This window comes from Entamoeba histolytica, genomic scaffold (genome assembly GCF_000208925.1).
Source record: "Entamoeba histolytica HM-1:IMSS scf_1104750516537 genomic scaffold, whole genome shotgun sequence".
Lineage (NCBI taxonomy): Eukaryota > Evosea > Mastigamoebida > Endamoebidae > Entamoeba > Entamoeba histolytica.
The window spans coordinates 26,054-45,007 of NW_001914955.1; the positions used below are offsets into that span (position 1 = coordinate 26,054).

The 18,954-nt window shown below is 25.7% G+C and overlaps 9 protein-coding genes across 9 annotated transcripts, besides 2 other annotated features; 7 read left to right on the forward strand and 2 right to left on the reverse strand.

Annotated features, from left to right (window-relative positions):
- Positions 1-51: 51 nt before the first annotated feature.
- Positions 52-671: a repeat region.
- A 75-nt stretch (positions 672-746) lies between these two features.
- EHI_017670 (uncharacterized protein) lies at positions 747-8,171 on the forward strand (the record flags this gene model as incomplete). The annotated part of the gene is made up of 2 exons (XM_645692.2): positions 747-1,104; positions 1,156-8,171. 2 exons carry the CDS (start codon positions 747-749, stop codon positions 8,169-8,171), a joined length of 7,374 nt encoding a protein of 2,457 aa, XP_650784.2.
- Positions 8,172-8,633: 462 nt separating this feature from the next.
- Positions 8,634-9,179: a repeat region.
- Positions 9,180-9,292: 113 nt separating this feature from the next.
- Positions 9,293-10,177, forward strand: EHI_017680 (uncharacterized protein; the record flags this gene model as incomplete). The annotated part of the gene is made up of 1 exon (XM_645693.1): positions 9,293-10,177. One exon carries the CDS (start codon positions 9,293-9,295, stop codon positions 10,175-10,177), a length of 885 nt encoding a protein of 294 aa, XP_650785.1.
- A 96-nt stretch (positions 10,178-10,273) lies between these two features.
- EHI_017690 (uncharacterized protein) lies at positions 10,274-11,390 on the reverse strand (the record flags this gene model as incomplete). Its single annotated transcript, XM_645694.2, has 1 exon — positions 10,274-11,390. Exon 1 carries the CDS (start codon positions 11,345-11,347, stop codon positions 10,274-10,276), a length of 1,074 nt encoding a protein of 357 aa, XP_650786.1. The 5' UTR covers positions 11,348-11,390.
- A 242-nt stretch (positions 11,391-11,632) lies between these two features.
- Positions 11,633-12,295, forward strand: EHI_017700 (60S ribosomal protein L13, putative). Its single transcript, XM_646177.2, has one exon. The coding sequence runs from the start codon at positions 11,639-11,641 to the stop codon at positions 12,254-12,256; it is 618 nt and encodes a 205-aa protein (XP_651269.1). The 5' UTR covers positions 11,633-11,638; the 3' UTR covers positions 12,257-12,295.
- A 454-nt stretch (positions 12,296-12,749) lies between these two features.
- EHI_017710 (uncharacterized protein) lies at positions 12,750-14,030 on the forward strand (the record flags this gene model as incomplete). Its single annotated transcript, XM_645696.1, has 1 exon — positions 12,750-14,030. One exon carries the CDS (start codon positions 12,750-12,752, stop codon positions 14,028-14,030), a length of 1,281 nt encoding a protein of 426 aa, XP_650788.1.
- Positions 14,031-14,210: 180 nt separating this feature from the next.
- EHI_017720 (zinc finger protein, putative) lies at positions 14,211-14,633 on the forward strand (the record flags this gene model as incomplete). Its single annotated transcript, XM_645697.1, has 1 exon — positions 14,211-14,633. The coding sequence occupies one exon, from the start codon at positions 14,211-14,213 to the stop codon at positions 14,631-14,633; it is 423 nt and encodes a 140-aa protein (XP_650789.1).
- A 189-nt stretch (positions 14,634-14,822) lies between these two features.
- EHI_017730 (uncharacterized protein) lies at positions 14,823-15,221 on the forward strand (the record flags this gene model as incomplete). The annotated part of the gene is made up of 1 exon (XM_645698.1): positions 14,823-15,221. The coding sequence occupies one exon, from the start codon at positions 14,823-14,825 to the stop codon at positions 15,219-15,221; it is 399 nt and encodes a 132-aa protein (XP_650790.1).
- Positions 15,222-15,321: 100 nt separating this feature from the next.
- EHI_017740 (Rab family GTPase) lies at positions 15,322-16,134 on the forward strand. The gene is made up of 4 exons (XM_645699.2): positions 15,322-15,545; positions 15,596-15,755; positions 15,807-15,932; positions 15,991-16,134. The coding sequence occupies exons 1-4, from the start codon at positions 15,369-15,371 to the stop codon at positions 16,098-16,100; spliced, it is 573 nt and encodes a 190-aa protein (XP_650791.1). The 5' UTR covers positions 15,322-15,368; the 3' UTR covers positions 16,101-16,134.
- Positions 16,135-16,746: 612 nt separating this feature from the next.
- On the reverse strand, positions 16,747-17,324 carry EHI_017750 (uncharacterized protein). The gene has a single exon (XM_645700.2). It carries the CDS (start codon positions 17,321-17,323, stop codon positions 16,784-16,786), a length of 540 nt encoding a protein of 179 aa, XP_650792.1. The 5' UTR covers position 17,324; the 3' UTR covers positions 16,747-16,783.
- Positions 17,325-18,954: the final 1,630 nt, after the last annotated feature.

The following is an 18,954-nucleotide window of genomic DNA, read 5'->3' on the forward strand; positions in this document are numbered from 1 at the left end:
TAAGCAAAAATATTAATTTTTTTCTTTTTAATAAGAAATAACAAAAAATAGGATTCGAAGATGGCACGTCAGAGACACCACATGAAACCATAAAATAATCCCATGCTTCGAATCTCCCAGTTATCGTCTGGTCATGACGTGCCTTTGGTGAGATAATATCTGTTCAAAACTAACTGTTTATTATTATTAATATTTATTATGAGTGGTTATTATGTAATATTATTATTCATAAGGATTATTGTTTATTAAGAATTATTATTAACTAAGAATTATTATTAACTAAGGAGGTATTATGTATTAAGAATTATCAATTATTAAAGAAGACGCATATATAATTGATATTGTTGCACAAAAATTAAACATAAGGATATTATCAAGGAATAGGGTTTCTTTAAGGGGTGTCGAAGGTAAAAGGAGATGAGCTATAACAGTAAGTTATGGATATACTCTCCTTAAAACAACAATATAAAGAATGAGAAATATTATATTACTCATTAAAATCAAAATAAAAGTCAGGCAGCAACTTAAATGAGGAACCATTTAAGTCGAGCATGCTTGCAAAAACTTTATTTCAATAGAAATAAAGCGTGTTGAAGAAACTGATTCGCTCACTTCTCAACATGATGAAAAACCTAAAAATAAGGTTAATCATAATTGATTTCTTTTCTTTTAAGAAATAACAAAAAATAAAAAAAAAATAAAATAATAAGTAAAAACTACAAAAAAAAAATCTTTTATTTCTTTGAATGGACGAAGATTATACAAAATTTACTAATCAATTTATTTTTCCATATCACTTTAGTGCAGAAGTAGAGCAGTTAAGGTATCAATTAACTACAAATATTGGAACTACTGTAAAAAATTATCGAAGTAAACAAAAAAAGATGAAAGAAGATAAAAATGCATTTAAAGAACTAATAACAGAACCAAATAATAGATGGGCATTAAATATTAATTCTATTTCATCAGCAAATGAAGAAGAAAAAGGAGTGACATGGAGTGATTTATTTGATGCATTTATTAATTCAAAAGGATATTCTAAAAAAGAGAAATATGAAACATTAAACTGTTTCTTTTCTCCAACACCAAAACGATATAATCAAAGTGTTTTTCTTTTAAGAAATATTTCTTCAGATCAATCAACAAATCAAATAGATACTCAAAATTTTTTATTTCAAAGTATTCTTCCAATAATTAATGAAATTAATCAAAAGGATTTAATGACACAAAATTGTAGAATTGCTGAATATGATTTAATTTCTAATGTTTTTGGTAATTCAATGTATATTGATTTTGCATTAAATCAAAATGATGAAAATATTAATTATCATATTAAAATACTTTTTGATGAAATGTTAAATCAAGTTATTGATGACTTTGATAAAGATTCTAAATGTTCATTTTCAATTGCTTTATTTTCTATGGTTATTGGATTAACTCATTTTACATATATTTATGACTTCATTATTCCTCTTTGTGAAAGAGTTAAAATTTATTTAAATTATTTTGTTGAAAATAATGATGAAAGTAATAGTATTTTATTCTTAAATTTAGTGAATTATATTAATATATATTATAGTCATATTAATCCTTCTCTTTTCATTCTTTTAAATAATGATTTGGTTCAATCTATTATCACTCCAAATTATAGATTATTCTTTTCTTCTAAAACTGTTTTACTTGAATATTATAATATTCTTCTTTCTTTTAATTTACTTGAAGAAAAAATTGCAAAAGATGTATTACTTAAAGTATTTAATGGAATTGTATTAAACCAACTACAAGATACTCACATTACTATTAATCTTTTTAATGAACAACAACAAACGTTAAATAATAACGTGTTTAATGGTCCAAAAGAAGTATTAAATCTTACTGCTAAATTGTTTAGTAAAATGATTAACTATTCATTTAAAGAAGAAAAAAAAATTGGTGTAAAACAACCTGAAAATGGATTGTTTTTACTTGGAGAATTATTAAAATATTTTGGAACTCAAACACATTCTTATCAATTATTTAATTGTTGTTTTATAATGAATGAAGCAGTTAAAGGTTTAATTGAATATAACAAAGTTGAGAGTGAAAGTATTGAACTTGTAAAACAACTCTTTATTTCTGTTCAAAATTGTACAAATAAGGAATTACGGTTTAGTTCTATTCAATGTGAATTATTATATTCTGCTTCATTATTATTAATATATAATAAAATGGAATTACAACCGTTATCTAATGAATTTTTTAAAGCAATTAATTCCAAATCATCATTTATTCTCCAAAAATTAGTTGCTTTTCATATACTTTTTGATAATAATTTATCATTACCTTGTGATCTATCTTTTTCTACTTCTTTAATTCCTTTAATTTATCAAGGAAGAATTAAAGAACAAAAACAACTTAATTGGATTGTTGAACATTTTGATGAAATTGTTTTACTACCACTTTCATTTAACATTATTCAATGGTTATTCTTTGGGATACCTTTTACCAAAGATACAATCATTTCATTTTTTAATCCATCTTTTGATAAAGATGAATTTATTGATTTATTTGAACATCAGTTTTTCTATGACTTTGACACTACTACAATTCCACCAATCATAAAAAAAGAAATAGTCCCTGATATTAGTACTGTTGTTGTTATATCACAAACTCTTCGTTTAACTTTATTTAATGAATTTCTTCTTTGTATCAAAAAACAAAAAACTCCAACAACAATTAATGAATGTAAACTATCAATATGTTATTATCAATTATTAAAACAATTGGTATATTCATTAAGAGATAAACCATCAGAAGAACATAAACTATTTATTAATAAAATTTCTTCATTATGGAATATTTGTCCTGACATTTATTATCAAAATGATTGTCAAAATATTCTTACACAAGGCATAGGAAGTGAATATGCTGTTGAATATATAACTTCTCAAATTAAAGAGGGAAAAGAAGTACCACTACAATTACTCAAAGTAATTGAACAATTACTAGGAAATTCAACAACACACTGCTTCTTTCATGATAAAATTATTTCAAAATTAGATTCTGCTCTATTTGAATCAATAACAGTATTTCCAAAGAAATGTTATAAAGAAATTGTTGATTCATTAAAGAATTATACCTCTGAAGTTGCATTGTCACTACTTAATATTATAAAAGAACTAAATCAATATAATTATTCTTTTCCAATGAATTTTATTTGTAAAGTATTATTACATATTAATAGAAACATTAAAACAGTTGAAAAATTTGTTGAAGTTCTTAATTCACATCCTTTGATGGAAGATTATTTACAAGCATTATATAATGACTGGACATTCTTTTTTAACGAGTCTTCATTAGATAGTCTTTTTTCTTGTTTTAAATATACTCAAAATGAAGAAGTTAAAAATCAGATTGAACAAGAATTATCAGACAATTGTTTACCACTCATTAATAGTAGAAAACTCTTTATGAATAGTTCAAATGAACAACTTATCCTTTACAACCTTCATTTTGATAGTATTAAAGCTGAAACTAATCCAAAAGATCTTAGAGTTAATTTAAACAAATTAGTTGATGAGTTATTAAGTCAAAATGAATCTAGTGACTGTGCATTAAAAACAATATCATCATTCCTTTTTTATTATAAATGCTCTCAATGTACAAATGAACAAAAGAGTATAGACTGTTTAATGAAAGCATTTGAATTACTAATAGATAAAGACCTTAGGATTTATAATTTTTTAATTCAAGACACATTAATAGATTTCTCACCTTCAGCAAAATTCATCAAAAAATGGTTTGAAAAATATTCAATGTTATCAAATTTTCCATTTGTTTATATGGTTGATGTATTTGCTGATTTCTTAAAAAAATATAAGAAATCAATAATTCCTTTGATAATACAAAATTCAAAAGCTGCTAATCAATTATTATCATTAATGAATTACTCATCAATTAAACAATTAATTAGTCGTGATATTGAAATAGTTATAGACCAATATTTAAATAAAGAAGATATTGATATTATTGATAAAAAAGTATTACAAAATTATATTAATAGTCATTATGGTAAAATAATGAGACTTTATATTGGATCAAATTGTTTTGATTCTTTAATAGAACATAGACCAAAACAATTATCTCCATTATCATTAATACATCTTATTTTTTCAAATAAAATTAATTCTAATTATAAAGAAATTGTTCAATTTTTTTATAAATACTGTAATGATGTGATTAATTATTCTAAATCAACTAATCCTATTAAACCTGATTTAATGATTACTATTTCTTTGTTTGTTGGTAATTTATTGAAATTACAAGAATTTATTAAGGATGAAACAATATTTGGTTTAGTCATTCAATTTATTAATTCAAAAAGAAATCACCTTCAACCACTTTTCGTTAAACTTATTTTTTCTTCATTAATTAATTATGTTCAACCATCTTCAAGAATATTTACTGAACAATTAAATGGATGTTTAATTAGTGTATTTCAAAATGAAATTGAAAAAGAATTAGTTGATATTCAAGAAGAAAATTATGAAAATGCTATTCCTTATCCTGTGTTTATTCGTTCTTTAATAATTAATAATCCATATGTATTTATTAAATCTGCATTATTATTATCACAAGAATATAGAGAATTATGTAATTCTGAAATGAAAACTAATTTATTATATGTTCTTCATGAAATAAATGATTCGGAATCTTTATTTAATACATCATTTAAAAAAATGTGGGATTTTAAAATACTTACTTCATTTAATGAAACTTTAGAATTAATTTTATATAAAAGAGCTACATATCTTTTACTTACATTACAACCAAGTATTGAAATAATTCAATTTATATACTTATTAAAAACACAAACACATTATTATCAACAAATATCAAATAAATTTAATGGAGTTATAGATGCTATAATTCAAAGCAATTCATTTGACGTAATAAAATTTGATTCTTTACATCCACATGATATAATTAATGATTTAAGTATACAACTTATTGATTTAATGTATGATAGAAATGAAAAAATTAAAAATACCATTAAACAAATATGTTGTAAAGATAATTTCTCTTCTAAACTTGTTATTAACTCATGTATTTATGAAATTACAAAAAATCCTACTGACCAATTAGTTGATTTTATTTTAAATCAAATGTCACATGAAGAAAAAAGAAAGATATTATTACCATTTATTTCAAGGTATTATACATTAACATCAAAATTATATCAATTATTTGATCTTTCTCAATTAATTCAAGATTCATTACGTTGGAACTATTCATTTAGTGGAATTAAATTCTCAGAAAATTTAAGGTTTACAACGTCTTATAATGGTAAATATAAAATATATATAGAACGTCCACAAGAAATAACTAATTTAAATTTAATAGAACAACCATTAGAAAGTATTAATGATTTCAAATCTATTAAACAAATTATTGGTAGAAAAATTGATGTTAATTTAGAAGATGGATTTGGAAGACTCTTACTTGCAGAAGCAGAAAGAAAGGGTATTGAAACTGAATTGAGAAATAATGGATTATATCATTGTGCAGAAGTATTAACTAATTTTAATTCACAAACAGAAGTAACCGATTTAGACTATTCTATTGCATGGAGAACAATGAGTGATTGGGGAAGTATTGTTAGTTATAATACTTCTTTAAATGAAAATAAAGACTTTAATCTTTGGAAAGCTCTTAAATTTAATGAAAAAGATGCATTAAATTTATTTTCCAAAAAAGCATTTGATTCACTAAAACATGGACTTATTGAAGAAGATTCTAAAGAACAATTAAGTTCTTCAATTGTTGATTGTTTAATTGTTGATATTGTTAAAAGAAGAAATTGTGATAAAGTAAAAGAAGAAAGTGTTGACTGGATCAAAGAATGTGGTGTTGATTATCAATTAATAAAAAAATTATTTGAAGTAAGTAAAGTTTGTAATATTCCTGATAAATCATTAACACAAAGCAAATATGCAAGAAAATGGGGGTATTCAAATGAAGCATATCTTGCTCTGTTATGTTCTACTTATGAAAAAGATGAAAAATGGTGGAGAGAATATGCTAAAATTAAATATCAACAAGAATATCATGACACTGCATTACTTGCATTAAAAAATTCAAATGAACCACAAACTGTATTATTAAGTATTAAATTTAAATCACAAATTCATTTTGATAAACGAGAAGAAATGACTGAACTAATTCAACGAATTGAAGCAGTTATTAAAGAAAGTGATAATAACAATAATGTTAAAAAAGAAACATTATCAAAAATTCATTTTAGAGTTGCTCAATATTATGACCTTCAAGCACAAGAAATAGAAGAATATAATAAAAGTAATATTGTACATGACCGAGAACAATTAATTGAACTTAAAAAGTCACAATTAAAAAAAGTAGAGTCAGGAGAAATACAATTTGTTGATCAAAAATCAAAAAATAATTTTAAAGCAAAATTAATTAACGAAGTTAATATATTTAAAAATGAAAAAGAATCAAGAGAAGAAAATATTAAATTATTTCATCAAAACGCTATTCTTAATTATTGTCAATCACTAAAATTATCTAATAATTATGATTTATATTCAGTATTAAGAATATTATCAATATGGTTTAATTGTAAAAGTGATAATAATATTAATACTACAATATCCAATTATTTCTTAAGAAATACTGACACTATTGATTTATCTAAATTACTTTCTGTTTCATACCAATTAATTGCAAAAATGAATAACTCTGTTCCTGAAATATCAAAAATTTTAAATAAAATCATTTATCAAATTGCTTTAAAATATCCACAACAAACACTTTGGCATATTCTTATGTTATATAACTCTAATTGCCATCCACAAAAACCAAAACAACCCCCCTTATGTGCAAAAAATCTTCTTGATGAACTTTCTTCTAAAGAAAGTATTTCATCAATACTAAATCAAATGCATGAATTATCACATTTATTAATTCATTTTGCTTATTTACAAAGTGACTCTAGTTCAGGAAAAGTTCCTTTTGCAAAAAAATCATATCCATTAGTATCTATTCCAATATGCTCTCCTATGACAGGAGATAATTGTCCAAGTATTGCTGGAATATCAAATGTTTATTCTTTAGTTGGAGGAATTAGAGCTCCAAAGAAAATGGAGTTTTTAGGAAGTGATAATAAAAAATATTCATTCCTTCTAAAAAGTGAAGATGACCTTCGACAAGACGCTGTAATGCAACAACTTTTTGATTTATGTAATCGTTTATTTAAACAACATCAACAAACAAAACAATTAAGGATTAGAACATATAAAGTGGTTCCATTAACTAAAGAAAGTGGAATGTTAGAATTTGTTACAGGAACAGAACCTTTGTTTAATGAATTATCTAAAATACATGACTTAATTCATCCTGAAGAACCAACATTTTCAAGTACAATGTCAGCATTAGACAAAGCACATAAAAATTTTAGAAATAATAATTGTTTAGATAATTATTTTGATGTATTTAATAAATGTGTTAAATCTTATACACCATCATTTCATAATCTTTTTGACCAATTGTACGGTAAAGATCCAAAACATTTATATGATATGAAATTAAATTATATAAACAGTACAGCTGTATCATCAATAATTGGTTATGTCTTTGGTATTGGAGATCGACATAACAATAATATTATGTTTGATGAAGCTACAGCAGAAGTTATTCATATTGACTTTGGAATTGTTTTTGAATTTGGAAAAAAACTTCCTATTCCAGAAATTGTACCTTTTAGATTAACAAGAGAAATTCTTGATCCTATGGGTGTGTTAAAGTATGATGGTCCATTTAAAAGGTGTTGTGAAAATGTGTTACGAATTCTAAGAGATAACAAAGACTTTGTATTAGCAATTCTTCAAGCTGTATTGTCTGCTCCACCTAAAAAATGGACTGACGAAGCTTTTGAAAAATACTTAAAACAAGTTAAAGTCAAAGATGAAAAACAAAATCAAAATAAAGAAGACAAAAAATTAAATGAAATAAAATCATGTCAAAGTATTATGTTCAATACTAAAGAAAAGCTTATGGGAATTGAAGGTGGACAAAATTATAGTGTAGAAGGACAAGTAAATGAGATTATAAGTCAAGCAGCTGATATTGATAATATTAAAAAAATGTATTGTGGATGGTGTCCATGGTGTTAAATTAAATTTTATAAGATAAAATCTTCTTAACAAGATTGAATCAAATCAAATGAGTAAAAATAAAACAATAATTAGAATAATCTTTATTATCATTTTTTTAATTTTTCTAGATTTAAGAATATATTTATTTTTCCTAAACTCTTGTTTATTTTTGTTCTATTAATTTTCTTTATTCAAAATAAGCAATAAGAATTGTAGTATTTAAAGTTTGTCTATGACTGAGTAGTATTTTAATTATAATATCAATAACAATTAAAAATCTAAAACTAAGCTCTATAAAGAAATAGTATCAAAAACACTATATAAGTTAAAACTATTTTAAATAATTTTACTACAATTTAGTCATAAAGAAAAAAAAAATAATGAATGAGAAACTATAATGTTTCAATAACTTCATTTATTCAATGAAAAATGAGTTAAAAAAAAACAAATTTAATAATAACATAATAATAACTTTTTAAGAAAAAGTAATTAATTAAGTATTAATAGATTTTTCATCTATTCTTCCTAGCTCAGGGGAGACTAATCCCATCCCTGAGCTTATTAAAAAAGAGTAATCTCTTTGTTAAACCTATTCTTTATGTTTTTCTTGCAAAATGAGGAAACCACTTCTTTGCTTTATTTCTTCTTATTAAGGTTTTTCAAACTTCTTCTGCTTATTTCTTCTTTTTAAGCCTTTGTTTATTTTCTGCCTTAATTTTCAGGAATTTCATTTTTCTTATTTTATGAATGGGAGAAGGAATCATTTTATTACTACTATATTACTTTGACTAATCTTCTTTTTAGTCTTACTTTGACTAATCTTCTTTTAGTCATACTCACACTTCAGTAGGTTCTTATATTACATCCATGTAATATTCTACTGTATTCTCTTGCTGCACCCTTTGCAGCATTCCCTAATACATTCCTAATTCAAAAGCACCGTCATAACCAGATAATAACTGGGAGAGTCGAAGTATGAATTTGTACTAGGGTTTATGTGTGGTGTTTCAGACGTGCCACCTTCGATCTATAATAACTTTTTAATAAAATAAAAGAAAATTTTTAATATTTCATTTCATTAACATTTCATAGAAAATTGAAATAAAAATTAATTTAAAAATAATAGTTAACATAACCAAATGCAAGATGCTTTGAATTTAATATTCAGTGATCAATCATTAAATCAAGAAATAAAAAACAAAAGACTTACGGCTGAGTTCTTTGTTAGTGACTCAACAAAAAAAGTTATTGATCAAGCCAAAGTATCTCAATATCCTGGTTCAAACAAAATGCTTACTTTTATTGAAGCGTCTCAAATTAAAAATAATGAACGTAATAAAAGAAAATTACCTTCCATTCTTTCAAAAAAATTTATTAAAGAAGAAGCACAAAAATTACAACAAAAACTTCAAACAACAACAGAACCTCTTAAACCTAATGGTGAATCATTATATTCAGTTGGACAATATGTTAATGTTCTTGTGGATGGAGTTGTAAGGAAAGGAAAAGTAATAGTAGTTTATCCACGAAAATTAAAATATTTAATTTTATTACAACATTCAGTATGGAATAATCAACAATCAAAATATATGTTAGTTCCATATACTTATATTCAATCAAATAAATTTGATGATCATAAATTATTGTCATTACTTAATGATTTGCCTTATTTCACTAATAATCTATCACTACTTCATATAAAAAAAGAAGTAAGTTATCAACCTACTTTTATTCATCATCAGCCTCTTGTGGTTTGTCCTTCTTTTTCTAATATCAAAAGAAAAATTATAACAAAACCATCCAAAGTCAAACCTTCTAAACCAAAAACAATTACTATTCGTCCACAATCTCAAAACTTAGCACGTAACATGACAAATATTATTACTACAATTATAAAAACTTTACTTAATAATCAACTCATTGATACCTCTTTAAAAAAGAAACTCATAAATACTCTTCCTTTAGAATATCAAACAAATCAACAAATCCTTCAGTTATTTAATTATGTGATGAAATATAATTGATTTGTATGTATAACTTTCATTTATAAATTTAAATGAAAACTAAAAATATTCTTTATTTCTTTAAAAATTTGCTTAACAATTGTTGTTCTTCATATTTTATTGAGTCATCCATCCTTCTTCATCAACAACAGGTTTAGATGATTGCTTTGGAGTCTTTTTCCCTTGTTTTATATGTTGAGTACTTTTCTTTGTATTTTGATGTTGACCATCTCTTGGTCCAAATGTTCTCTTTCCTCTATCATCTGTTCTTCTTTCTCCGAAATCTCTATGTGGTTTCTCTGTATTTTCATGTCTTCTTTCATATGTTTTTTTAGGAATAGGTACATCACTATCTTTTCTTCTCCATGAATCAGCTGTATCAGCTTCACTTGGTTGAGGTGGTTCTCTTTCTTTGAATCCTTTGTGTTGTCTTTCATTATTTTCATGTCTATGTTCTTCATGTGAAACTTTTCTTGGAACAAATGCTTCTCCTTCTTTTCGTCTCCATGAATCAGCTGTATCAGCTTCACTTGGTCCAGCAGGTTGTCTAGGCTCTCTTTGTTCGTGTTCTCTAAATTCAGTTGGTGCCTTTCTTGGAACAAATGCTTCTCCTTCTTTTCTTCTCCATGAATCAGCTGTATCAGCTTCACTTGGTCCAGCTGGTTGTCTAGGTTCTCTTAGTTCATGTTCTCTAAATTCAGTTGGTGCCTTTCTTGGAACAAATGCTTCTCCTTCTTTTCTTCTCCATGAATCAGCTGTATCAGCCTCACTTGGTCCAGCAGGTTGTCTAGGCTCTCTTTGGTTTCTTTCATTAGCCTCACCTCCTTTTCTAGGAACAAATGCTTCTCCTTCTTTTCGTCTCCATGAATCAGCTGTATCAGCCTCGCTAGGTTGAGGTTCACGATCTTCTTCTCTATCTTTTTTAGGTTGGCGTCTCCTAAAGTCATGTCCATGTCTGACAGTCCACAACCCGTCATCTTCTTTTTTTTCACCTTCAGCTCGTGGTTGTCTTTGTGGTCTTTCCTGATGATTAGCAAAATTAGGGACATAAATATCTGAAGACTCTTTTGGTTTAACACCTTTTTTTTCTTCAACATAATTAGTTAAAAGGTCATCTACATTATTAATTTCTTCTTCACCAATTATTAATTTTGTCACTTTCTTATTCTTACGTCCACCTTTCTTACTCATTTTATGATTTAATAAATAAGTTGAAAACCCTCTTTTCTAAAATTATCAATTTCTTTATATTTTACTGTTTTATTTTTTTGAAAAAAAAAGGGTTTACAAGTTTTCCAATTAAATACATTCACTCATCAATTTATTCAGTTATATTTTATGGATCATTTTCCTATAAATTTCATTTAAAATACTTAAAAACACAAAAGAAAAGAATAATAAAAATTATAATAAAATATAATTTGAAATATAAGAAAACAAAATAGGGTATTCATCTTATAATTCTCTGAAGACAGTGTACAAATGTCTACTAACAACAAAGTCACTGTAATCGATTGCCACGGACACGTTCTTGGACGTGTTGCATCAGTTGTTGCTAAACACCTTCTCTTAGGACAAAAATTTGTTCTTGTTAGATGTGAAGACCTCCAAGTATGTGGAACACTTAAAATGAGATTAGTTCAATGGGAACTTTATCAAAGAAAAAGAGTTAATACTAATCCAACTCGTGGTGCTTTCCATCATCGTTCACCAGCTGACATGGTTCGTAAGGCTGTTAGAGGAATGCTTCCAAAGAATAACTATAGAGGAAAACTCGCTCTTAAGAATCTTAAATGTTTCGAAGGATGCCCAGCTCCATATGACAAAATGAAGAAATCATCAATCCCAGAAGCTGCTGCTATTTATTCATTCAACCCAACAAGAAAGAGAACTCTTCTTGGAGAACTTGGAACTGCTGTTGGATGGAAATATGCTGATGTTGTTGCTAAGAATGAAGCAGAAAGAAAAGAAAGAGCAGCTAAATGGTATGCTGCAAAACAATTGAAACAAAAGGCTGTTGCTGAAGCTAAAGAAAAGATTCTTGCAGATGAAAAGTATAAGGCTAAAGTAGCTATCCTCAAGAAATTTGGTTATGCCTAACTCTAGTGGATTTTGTTGTGATTTATGGTTTATTTCTCTAAGAGTTGTTTTTTATGTTTTCTTCTTATTTTGTTATTTGTCTTTTTGTTTAGATAATTTGTTGTTTTTAATAATATCATTTTTATTTAAAATTCGTTATTAATAACAAAAAAAAAATAATATATTTGTGTTTTTAAAGGAGTAACTGCATAAATCAAGGGGGTTTTAAATTACTTGAACAAAATTGAATGTTTATAGAATAGGAAAAGGCAATGTTCTGATTAATAACTAAAAAAAATATAATAATATTTAATAATTTACAAAAAGTGAAATGAAGTGAAGAAATTCGCAGAAGATTTTTAGTTCTTAAAGTAAAAAAAAGTAGAAAAAACGAAAAATAATGAATTTCATGAATTATTTGTGAAAGGAATTTGGGATTGAAGGAAAAGATAATTAAAATCAAATAAATCAATAAAAGGAGCCCTAAAATCTTAAAAGTAATCAAAGTAATAAAATGAGTGATCATCAAATAGAAAAGAAACCATTAACAAATTTAACACTACGTCAATATGTTTTTAAAGCAACTGAACCAATTGCTGTTGAAGTTCCTGAAGAACTAACAAATTTAGAAGAAATGGAATTCTTTTCATGTGTTAATTTAGATAAGCTCATTCTTTCTCCACATATGTTAACAATACCAAGTGGGTTGTGTTGGGGATGTGTTATGTTAACAGAAGTTATTCTTCCATCGTGTTTACGTTCTATTGAAGATAATGCATTTAAGTCATGTATAAGATTAAAAACAATAAGTCTTCCTCCTACAATAACACATCTTGGTAGTAATTCATTTAATGACTGTGAATCACTTCAAAAAATTACTCTTTCATCTATTAAAAAAATTTCTACAAGAGCATTTTGTGGATGTTTTTCTTTAAAAGAAGTTGAATTACCTGAATGTCTTGAGTCAATAGATGAATCTGCTTTTGCTCTTTGTAGGAGTCTTGATAAAATTTCAATTCCCAATAATGTTTCATCAATTGGTAAAATGGCTTTTAATGAATGTTCTTCATTAACTGCAATTTCTTTACCTCAGAATTTACAATTATTTGATGTCAGTGCTTTAATGAGGTGTAACAAATTACAAAGAATAATACTTCATGGAAAAAATGAAATTAATTTTAAAGTATCTTATCATGTGTCACAATTATTAGAAGAGAATGGTATTACTTGTAATAATATAGAATTGATTAATGGAGATGATTTAATCTTTTCTTGTAATGAAATACCTTCATCCATATCTTCTATTGGTGATTCATATTATAAAGAATGTGAATTTAAAACAACTAGTTTTATTATTCCATCAACAATCACTTCTTTAGGAGAAAGTGCTTTTTGTTTATGTGGTAATTTAAAGAAAATAGTTATCTCTTCATCTATTACCAATTTACCTGATTATTGTTTTGCCTATTGTACAGATTTAATTGAAATTAAAATTCCAACATCAATTACTTCTATTGGAACACGTTGTTTTCATAATTGTATTTCATTAAAAGAAATATATGTTCCTGATAGTGTTATTCATATTGGAGAAAGTTGTTTCTCTAATTGTACAAAGCTTACTTCAATAAAAATACCAACAACTTGTATTGAAAAAGAAAATCTATCTCAAGTATTTCTTGGGAGTAAAAAATTATCTTCAATTAATGGAAATTCATTTGATTATACAGACGAATGTTTATGTGATGAATTTATAGAAGAAGATGACAATGACGAAATCCATGCTCAAGGATGGTAGAAGAAAAAAACAATCAATTTATATCTGACTTATATTTACTTCTTATATCATTAAATCAATTTTGATTATTTTTAATCTCTAAAAGTATAATAAAATAATATTATTCTTTTTATTAAAAAGAAGTGAATGATAAGACAGTTAAAAAAACCCTATTGTTTTTTCATCTTATTTCATAAACAAATGCCACAAAGAAGAAAGAAGGTTCATAAGTCAAAAAGAAAAGGAGGAGAGACTGGTGGAATTCATAAGAGACTTAGTATGAAACATAAAACCAAAGACTTTGACCAAATTGTTTCTGCTATTAAAAATGGAGAAATGAACGTCAATGGAGAGATGGCTAAGGCAATGCCTATTGATGAAGATAAACCAGGATTTGGACAATTTTATTGTGGTGTATGTGATAAACATTTTATTTCACAAGCAGTTTATTTAAAACATTGCACACAAGGACCACATAAGTCAAAAGTTAAAAGGGTACAAAAAGAAAAGCCATGGACTGTTGAAGATGCAAAAGGAAGAATTGATAATGGACCAAAGCTTGGAAGAAAACCATGGGATAACGATTTAAACTTACCTGTAAATCAAAACCAAGCAAATCAATGAAATCTTCTTGTTTAAAAATGCAATTCTTTTAATTAACATTTGATTGACTATTATTTCAATTTTAATTTTTTTATTGATAAATAATAAGTAAATATATCAAAGAGAGATAAAGAAGAATTAAACTGGCTTTTAAAGAACAGAAATGACTAGTAAAATTTGTTTTTAATAGAACTTATAAATGATTAATTAATGAAGAACCATTTAATTCATATTCTTCTTCTTTTGTCTTGTTTGAGTAATGGAGAAGAACTTCCTAAATGTGAAATATATACATTATGCACATCTTGTACTGAAGTTCAAGGAGATGAATTTAGACCAGTTGCACGAGGATGTGTATGGTGTGAACAATCATTTAAGTCATATTGTTCATATCCTGATTCAAGTAATTGTACAATAGCAAATAGAAAAACGTTTGGAAAGTGTGGATTTAGTTGGGTTCCAGTGGTGATTATTATATTAGTATTTGGATTTTTATTTTTTGTATATGGTGTATTTATTATGATAATCAAGCAATGTGAATATAATACTTATCAAAAAGTATTAGCTAAAAATGAGAAAGAAATGGCGTTTGAACTTATTACTAATTAATTAAATAATTTTAAAAAAAATTTAATGAGTTGGTTCTTATGTATTTTTTTTTTTTATTGAACATTACTTAAAAATTTTAAACTTTCTTTTATTTTTCTTTCAAATAAACTTTCTCATTGTAAAACTGTAAATAAATAATTAATTAAAATGAGCGTTAGAAAATTTAAACATTGTATGCTTGGAGAATTAGGCGTTGGAAAAACTAGTATTGTTTTAAGATATGTTGAAGGTATATTTGATCCATCTTGTAAATCTACTTTAGGTGTAAATTTCCTTACAAAAACTTGTAAAATCAAAGGTAAAAACGTTGACTTAAATATTTGGGTTTGTTATATTTATAAATTAATTCTAATATATCTCATTGAAATTAATAGGACACTGCAGGGTCAGAAAGGTTTAGGTCTATGGTTTCAATGTATTATAGAGGGGTTTCATCATGTATGATTGTTTATGATATTACTAACAGACAATCATTTGAAGGTGTTGAAAGTTGGTATAACCAAATAAAATCAGAACAAGGTTGTGAAAATATTCGTTTGTTAGTAATAAATATTGGGGTTACATAAATACGTATTTATTTTTTAGTTATTGAAATTGTTGGAACAAAAAGTGATTTATCAACTCAAAGAGTAGTTAAAACTATTGAAGGTGAAAATCTTGCAACGAAATTTGGTTGTTTATTTGCTGAAGTTACATCAGTTGAAGGAGACAGTTTGTTGTTAGTATCATTAAATATTAATTACCCTACAAAAAACTTATTTTTTTTTAGGTGTTGATAAAGCTTTTAATAATATCCTTGACAAAATTGATATTTCTCAATTCCCTTGGTCTACTGATGAGGCTATTCCTGTAGTTGAAGGTACTCATAATTGTTGTTAATATTAATAAATTTCATTGATATCAAGCAATAACTAATTTTCATTTTTTAAATTCTTTATTTTGCTTAAAGCTACTTTAACTTATTTTTCACACACTGTGTTTATTAATAATTTTATAAAGAATCTCTAAGTATCAGCTTAAGTTGTATATATTTCTTTTCATTACATTATGTTATCATCTTATCAAATTAAAGATTTTTTTTGTTTTTCTTAATTTAATAAAAATTCTTTTTTTATAACTATTCTTACATAAAAAATAGTAAAAAATTCTCTATTAATAATTACTAATTTAGGATTTTTAAAAAGTTATTTTTTTTTTATTTTTATTATTTTCATTTGCCTTTTTGTTTAAAACAAGAAAAAACAAGAAGATAGAAATAAGATTAAGAGACAATTAATAAGAACGCAGTGTAATCACTTTTTCTTTCATTTTTTCATGTACTTTATAAAATTCCTTCTTTTAAAGAAAACTCAGAAGAATGTCTATTGTACAGAAAAATAATTTTTATTTTTCTGTACAATAGAGGTGTTTTCCTCATTAAATAGAATTTGTTATAATATTTAAGAAACCTTAATATAAAATAGAAAGATGTTTTTAGTGACTAAACCATTTTTTAAAAGAATAATCAAAACAAAAAAAAGTGACATTGAACAGAAGAATGTAAATTTTATCAATTTGATTGTTTAATTCTTCTTGATTTTGGAAATCTTAGTGGTCTTGACAGTTTTAACATTTTTAGCAATTCCATGACCAAGTCTCTTTAAAGTCTTTTTAGTACTACTTTTATGGGTTATAGCCTTCTTTGGGCTTAAAATACGTTTAGCGTCTCTTTCGATATCTCTAATAGCAACAAATCTCTTTTCAATCTTTAATGATCTAATCATCTTAGCTCTGAATTTTCTTGGAACAGCAGAAACAATTCTCTTAAGTGCTCTGAGAAGTAATAACTTCTTTTGGTTGAAAACAACTAACTTAGCTCTGAGATGAGTAAGTCTTCTACCAATTGTGTATTTTTCTCTCTTAGTAATAGCACTCTTTAAATCAACAATACTCTTATCAATCAAATTTCCATAATGTCTTTCATCATCTTCTACTTCATCAATACGAATAGCAACTTCACTTAATCTTTCTCTAATTTTATATAGTGTTGGTGTCCAAAATCCAGTTGATTGAGCTAAAGCACTAGCAATAAAAACCAAAAACACAATACCAAAGAATTTCATTAAAATATGATTTTTTTGTTCCTTGAATTTCTTGTTCTTTTACTATTCTTATTATTATTTTTTATTATTCTTTATCATTCTTTTTCCCCCTTGTTAGTTCTCTTTTAATCTTTTGGGATTTCTCTTTAATTTCCCCCTATTATTCCTTTTTTTTAATCTCTCCTCTTATCTCTTTTTTCTTTTTCCCCATTTCCATATTTAAGAAGAACTTATTATTAGATCTTGATTTTTATTTAAAATTATTTTTTCTAATATTTGATAATAAAATTTTATAAAAGACAAAACACAAATAGCTTGAATAACAAAAAATAATTAGTACTGTCCAAGTCGACGATACAAAAGTGGATATCCTGGATAATAACCATGATATTGAAGTGGATGGAAATAACCAAAATATCCTCCATATCCTACAAAGTCATTATACTTAAATTCCAATGAGTCTTCTAATTCATATTCAGTATCAAAGTCATCATCAAACAAATCTAAAAATTCATCATCTAATAGTTCAAGATCTTCTGAATTAAAAAGGTCATTACTAAGAACAAAAGGAATGAGTATTAATAATATTATATTCATTTCTCAATAAAAATATAAAATTTCTTAGATTTTTTTTGTTTTTTGAATTTTTTATATTTAAATAACATTATTAAATAAAAAATGTTTTTTGATGAGGAATTATTTTTTAACATTATTATTAACGAGAAATTTTTGGGGGTAACAACAAAATTTTCAAGTAATTGTAAAATTATTGAATTATTAAGGTTAGTAAAAATCATCAATCTGAAATTTATCAATGTTCCTTCTTATCCTGTTCTTATTTCAATTCGTTGTTTCAAATGATATGGGGTGTTACATATATTATGAATCAAATAAGAACGTTTTAAATTATGGATTTTATAATGGTAATAACTGTATCTACTCAGGAAAAGGATGGCAATATAATGGTCCTAATTTAAATTCTAACAAGTTTATATTTAAATCGGATTGTTGTGAAAATGGATTACCATACATGAGTGTTTTAATCAATGAAGCTGCTTCAACAGAATTTAGTTTTGAGGCAGACGCCTCTATTAAACATTTGTTTGTGAGGCCTGCTTGGGGTAAAGGAAAATACACTCAATTTAACCTTGAAAAATACAAATCATTATTATATATTACTGTCGAAAGGAAAGAGTGTTTTGATGATACAGAAACTCAAGAAAATCTTTTGATTTATGATAAACCTGCAATATTTCATACTACATTATGTTCTAAGACTTATATATCATGGGAAATGGAAGATCGTCCATACTTGTATTTGTACCAAAATGTGAATGACACCGCGAAAAAAGAAATATGGGTAAAAGAGATATATAAAGAAGGATGTTGGTATGCATTTAATACTAATGGACAACAAAAAATTCCAGATACTATTACAAATGGAGTGCTCAAAGAAGTATCAAATATTCAGGGGTTTAGAAGATATGTTATTTGTAAAGGACAAACAGAGCCACAGCCTGATTCATCATGTAAAATTACAACAGGATCAACAGATGTACAAATTTCAAGATCAACAATCAATTATCCTGATTGTTTGTACAATGGATCATTATATACATTAACAGTGCCTAATAGTTATACTACAATTCGTT

Excerpts from the sequence above, each read along its gene's own strand:
- EHI_017740 (XM_645699.2), top strand. The coding sequence starts at position 15,369 with ATGAGCGTTAGAAAATTTAAACATTGTATGCTTGGAGAATTAGGCGTT. Across the intron at positions 15,546-15,595 it reads ACGTTGACTTAAATATTTGG|GACACTGCAGGGTCAGAAAG; the intron begins GTTTGTTATATT and ends TGAAATTAATAG. Across the intron at positions 15,933-15,990 it reads TACATCAGTTGAAGGAGACA|GTGTTGATAAAGCTTTTAAT; the intron begins GTTTGTTGTTAG and ends ATTTTTTTTTAG.
- EHI_017750 (XM_645700.2), bottom strand. The coding sequence starts at position 17,323 with ATGAAATTCTTTGGTATTGTGTTTTTGGTTTTTATTGCTAGTGCTTTA.
- EHI_017700 (XM_646177.2), top strand. The coding sequence starts at position 11,639 with ATGTCTACTAACAACAAAGTCACTGTAATCGATTGCCACGGACACGTT.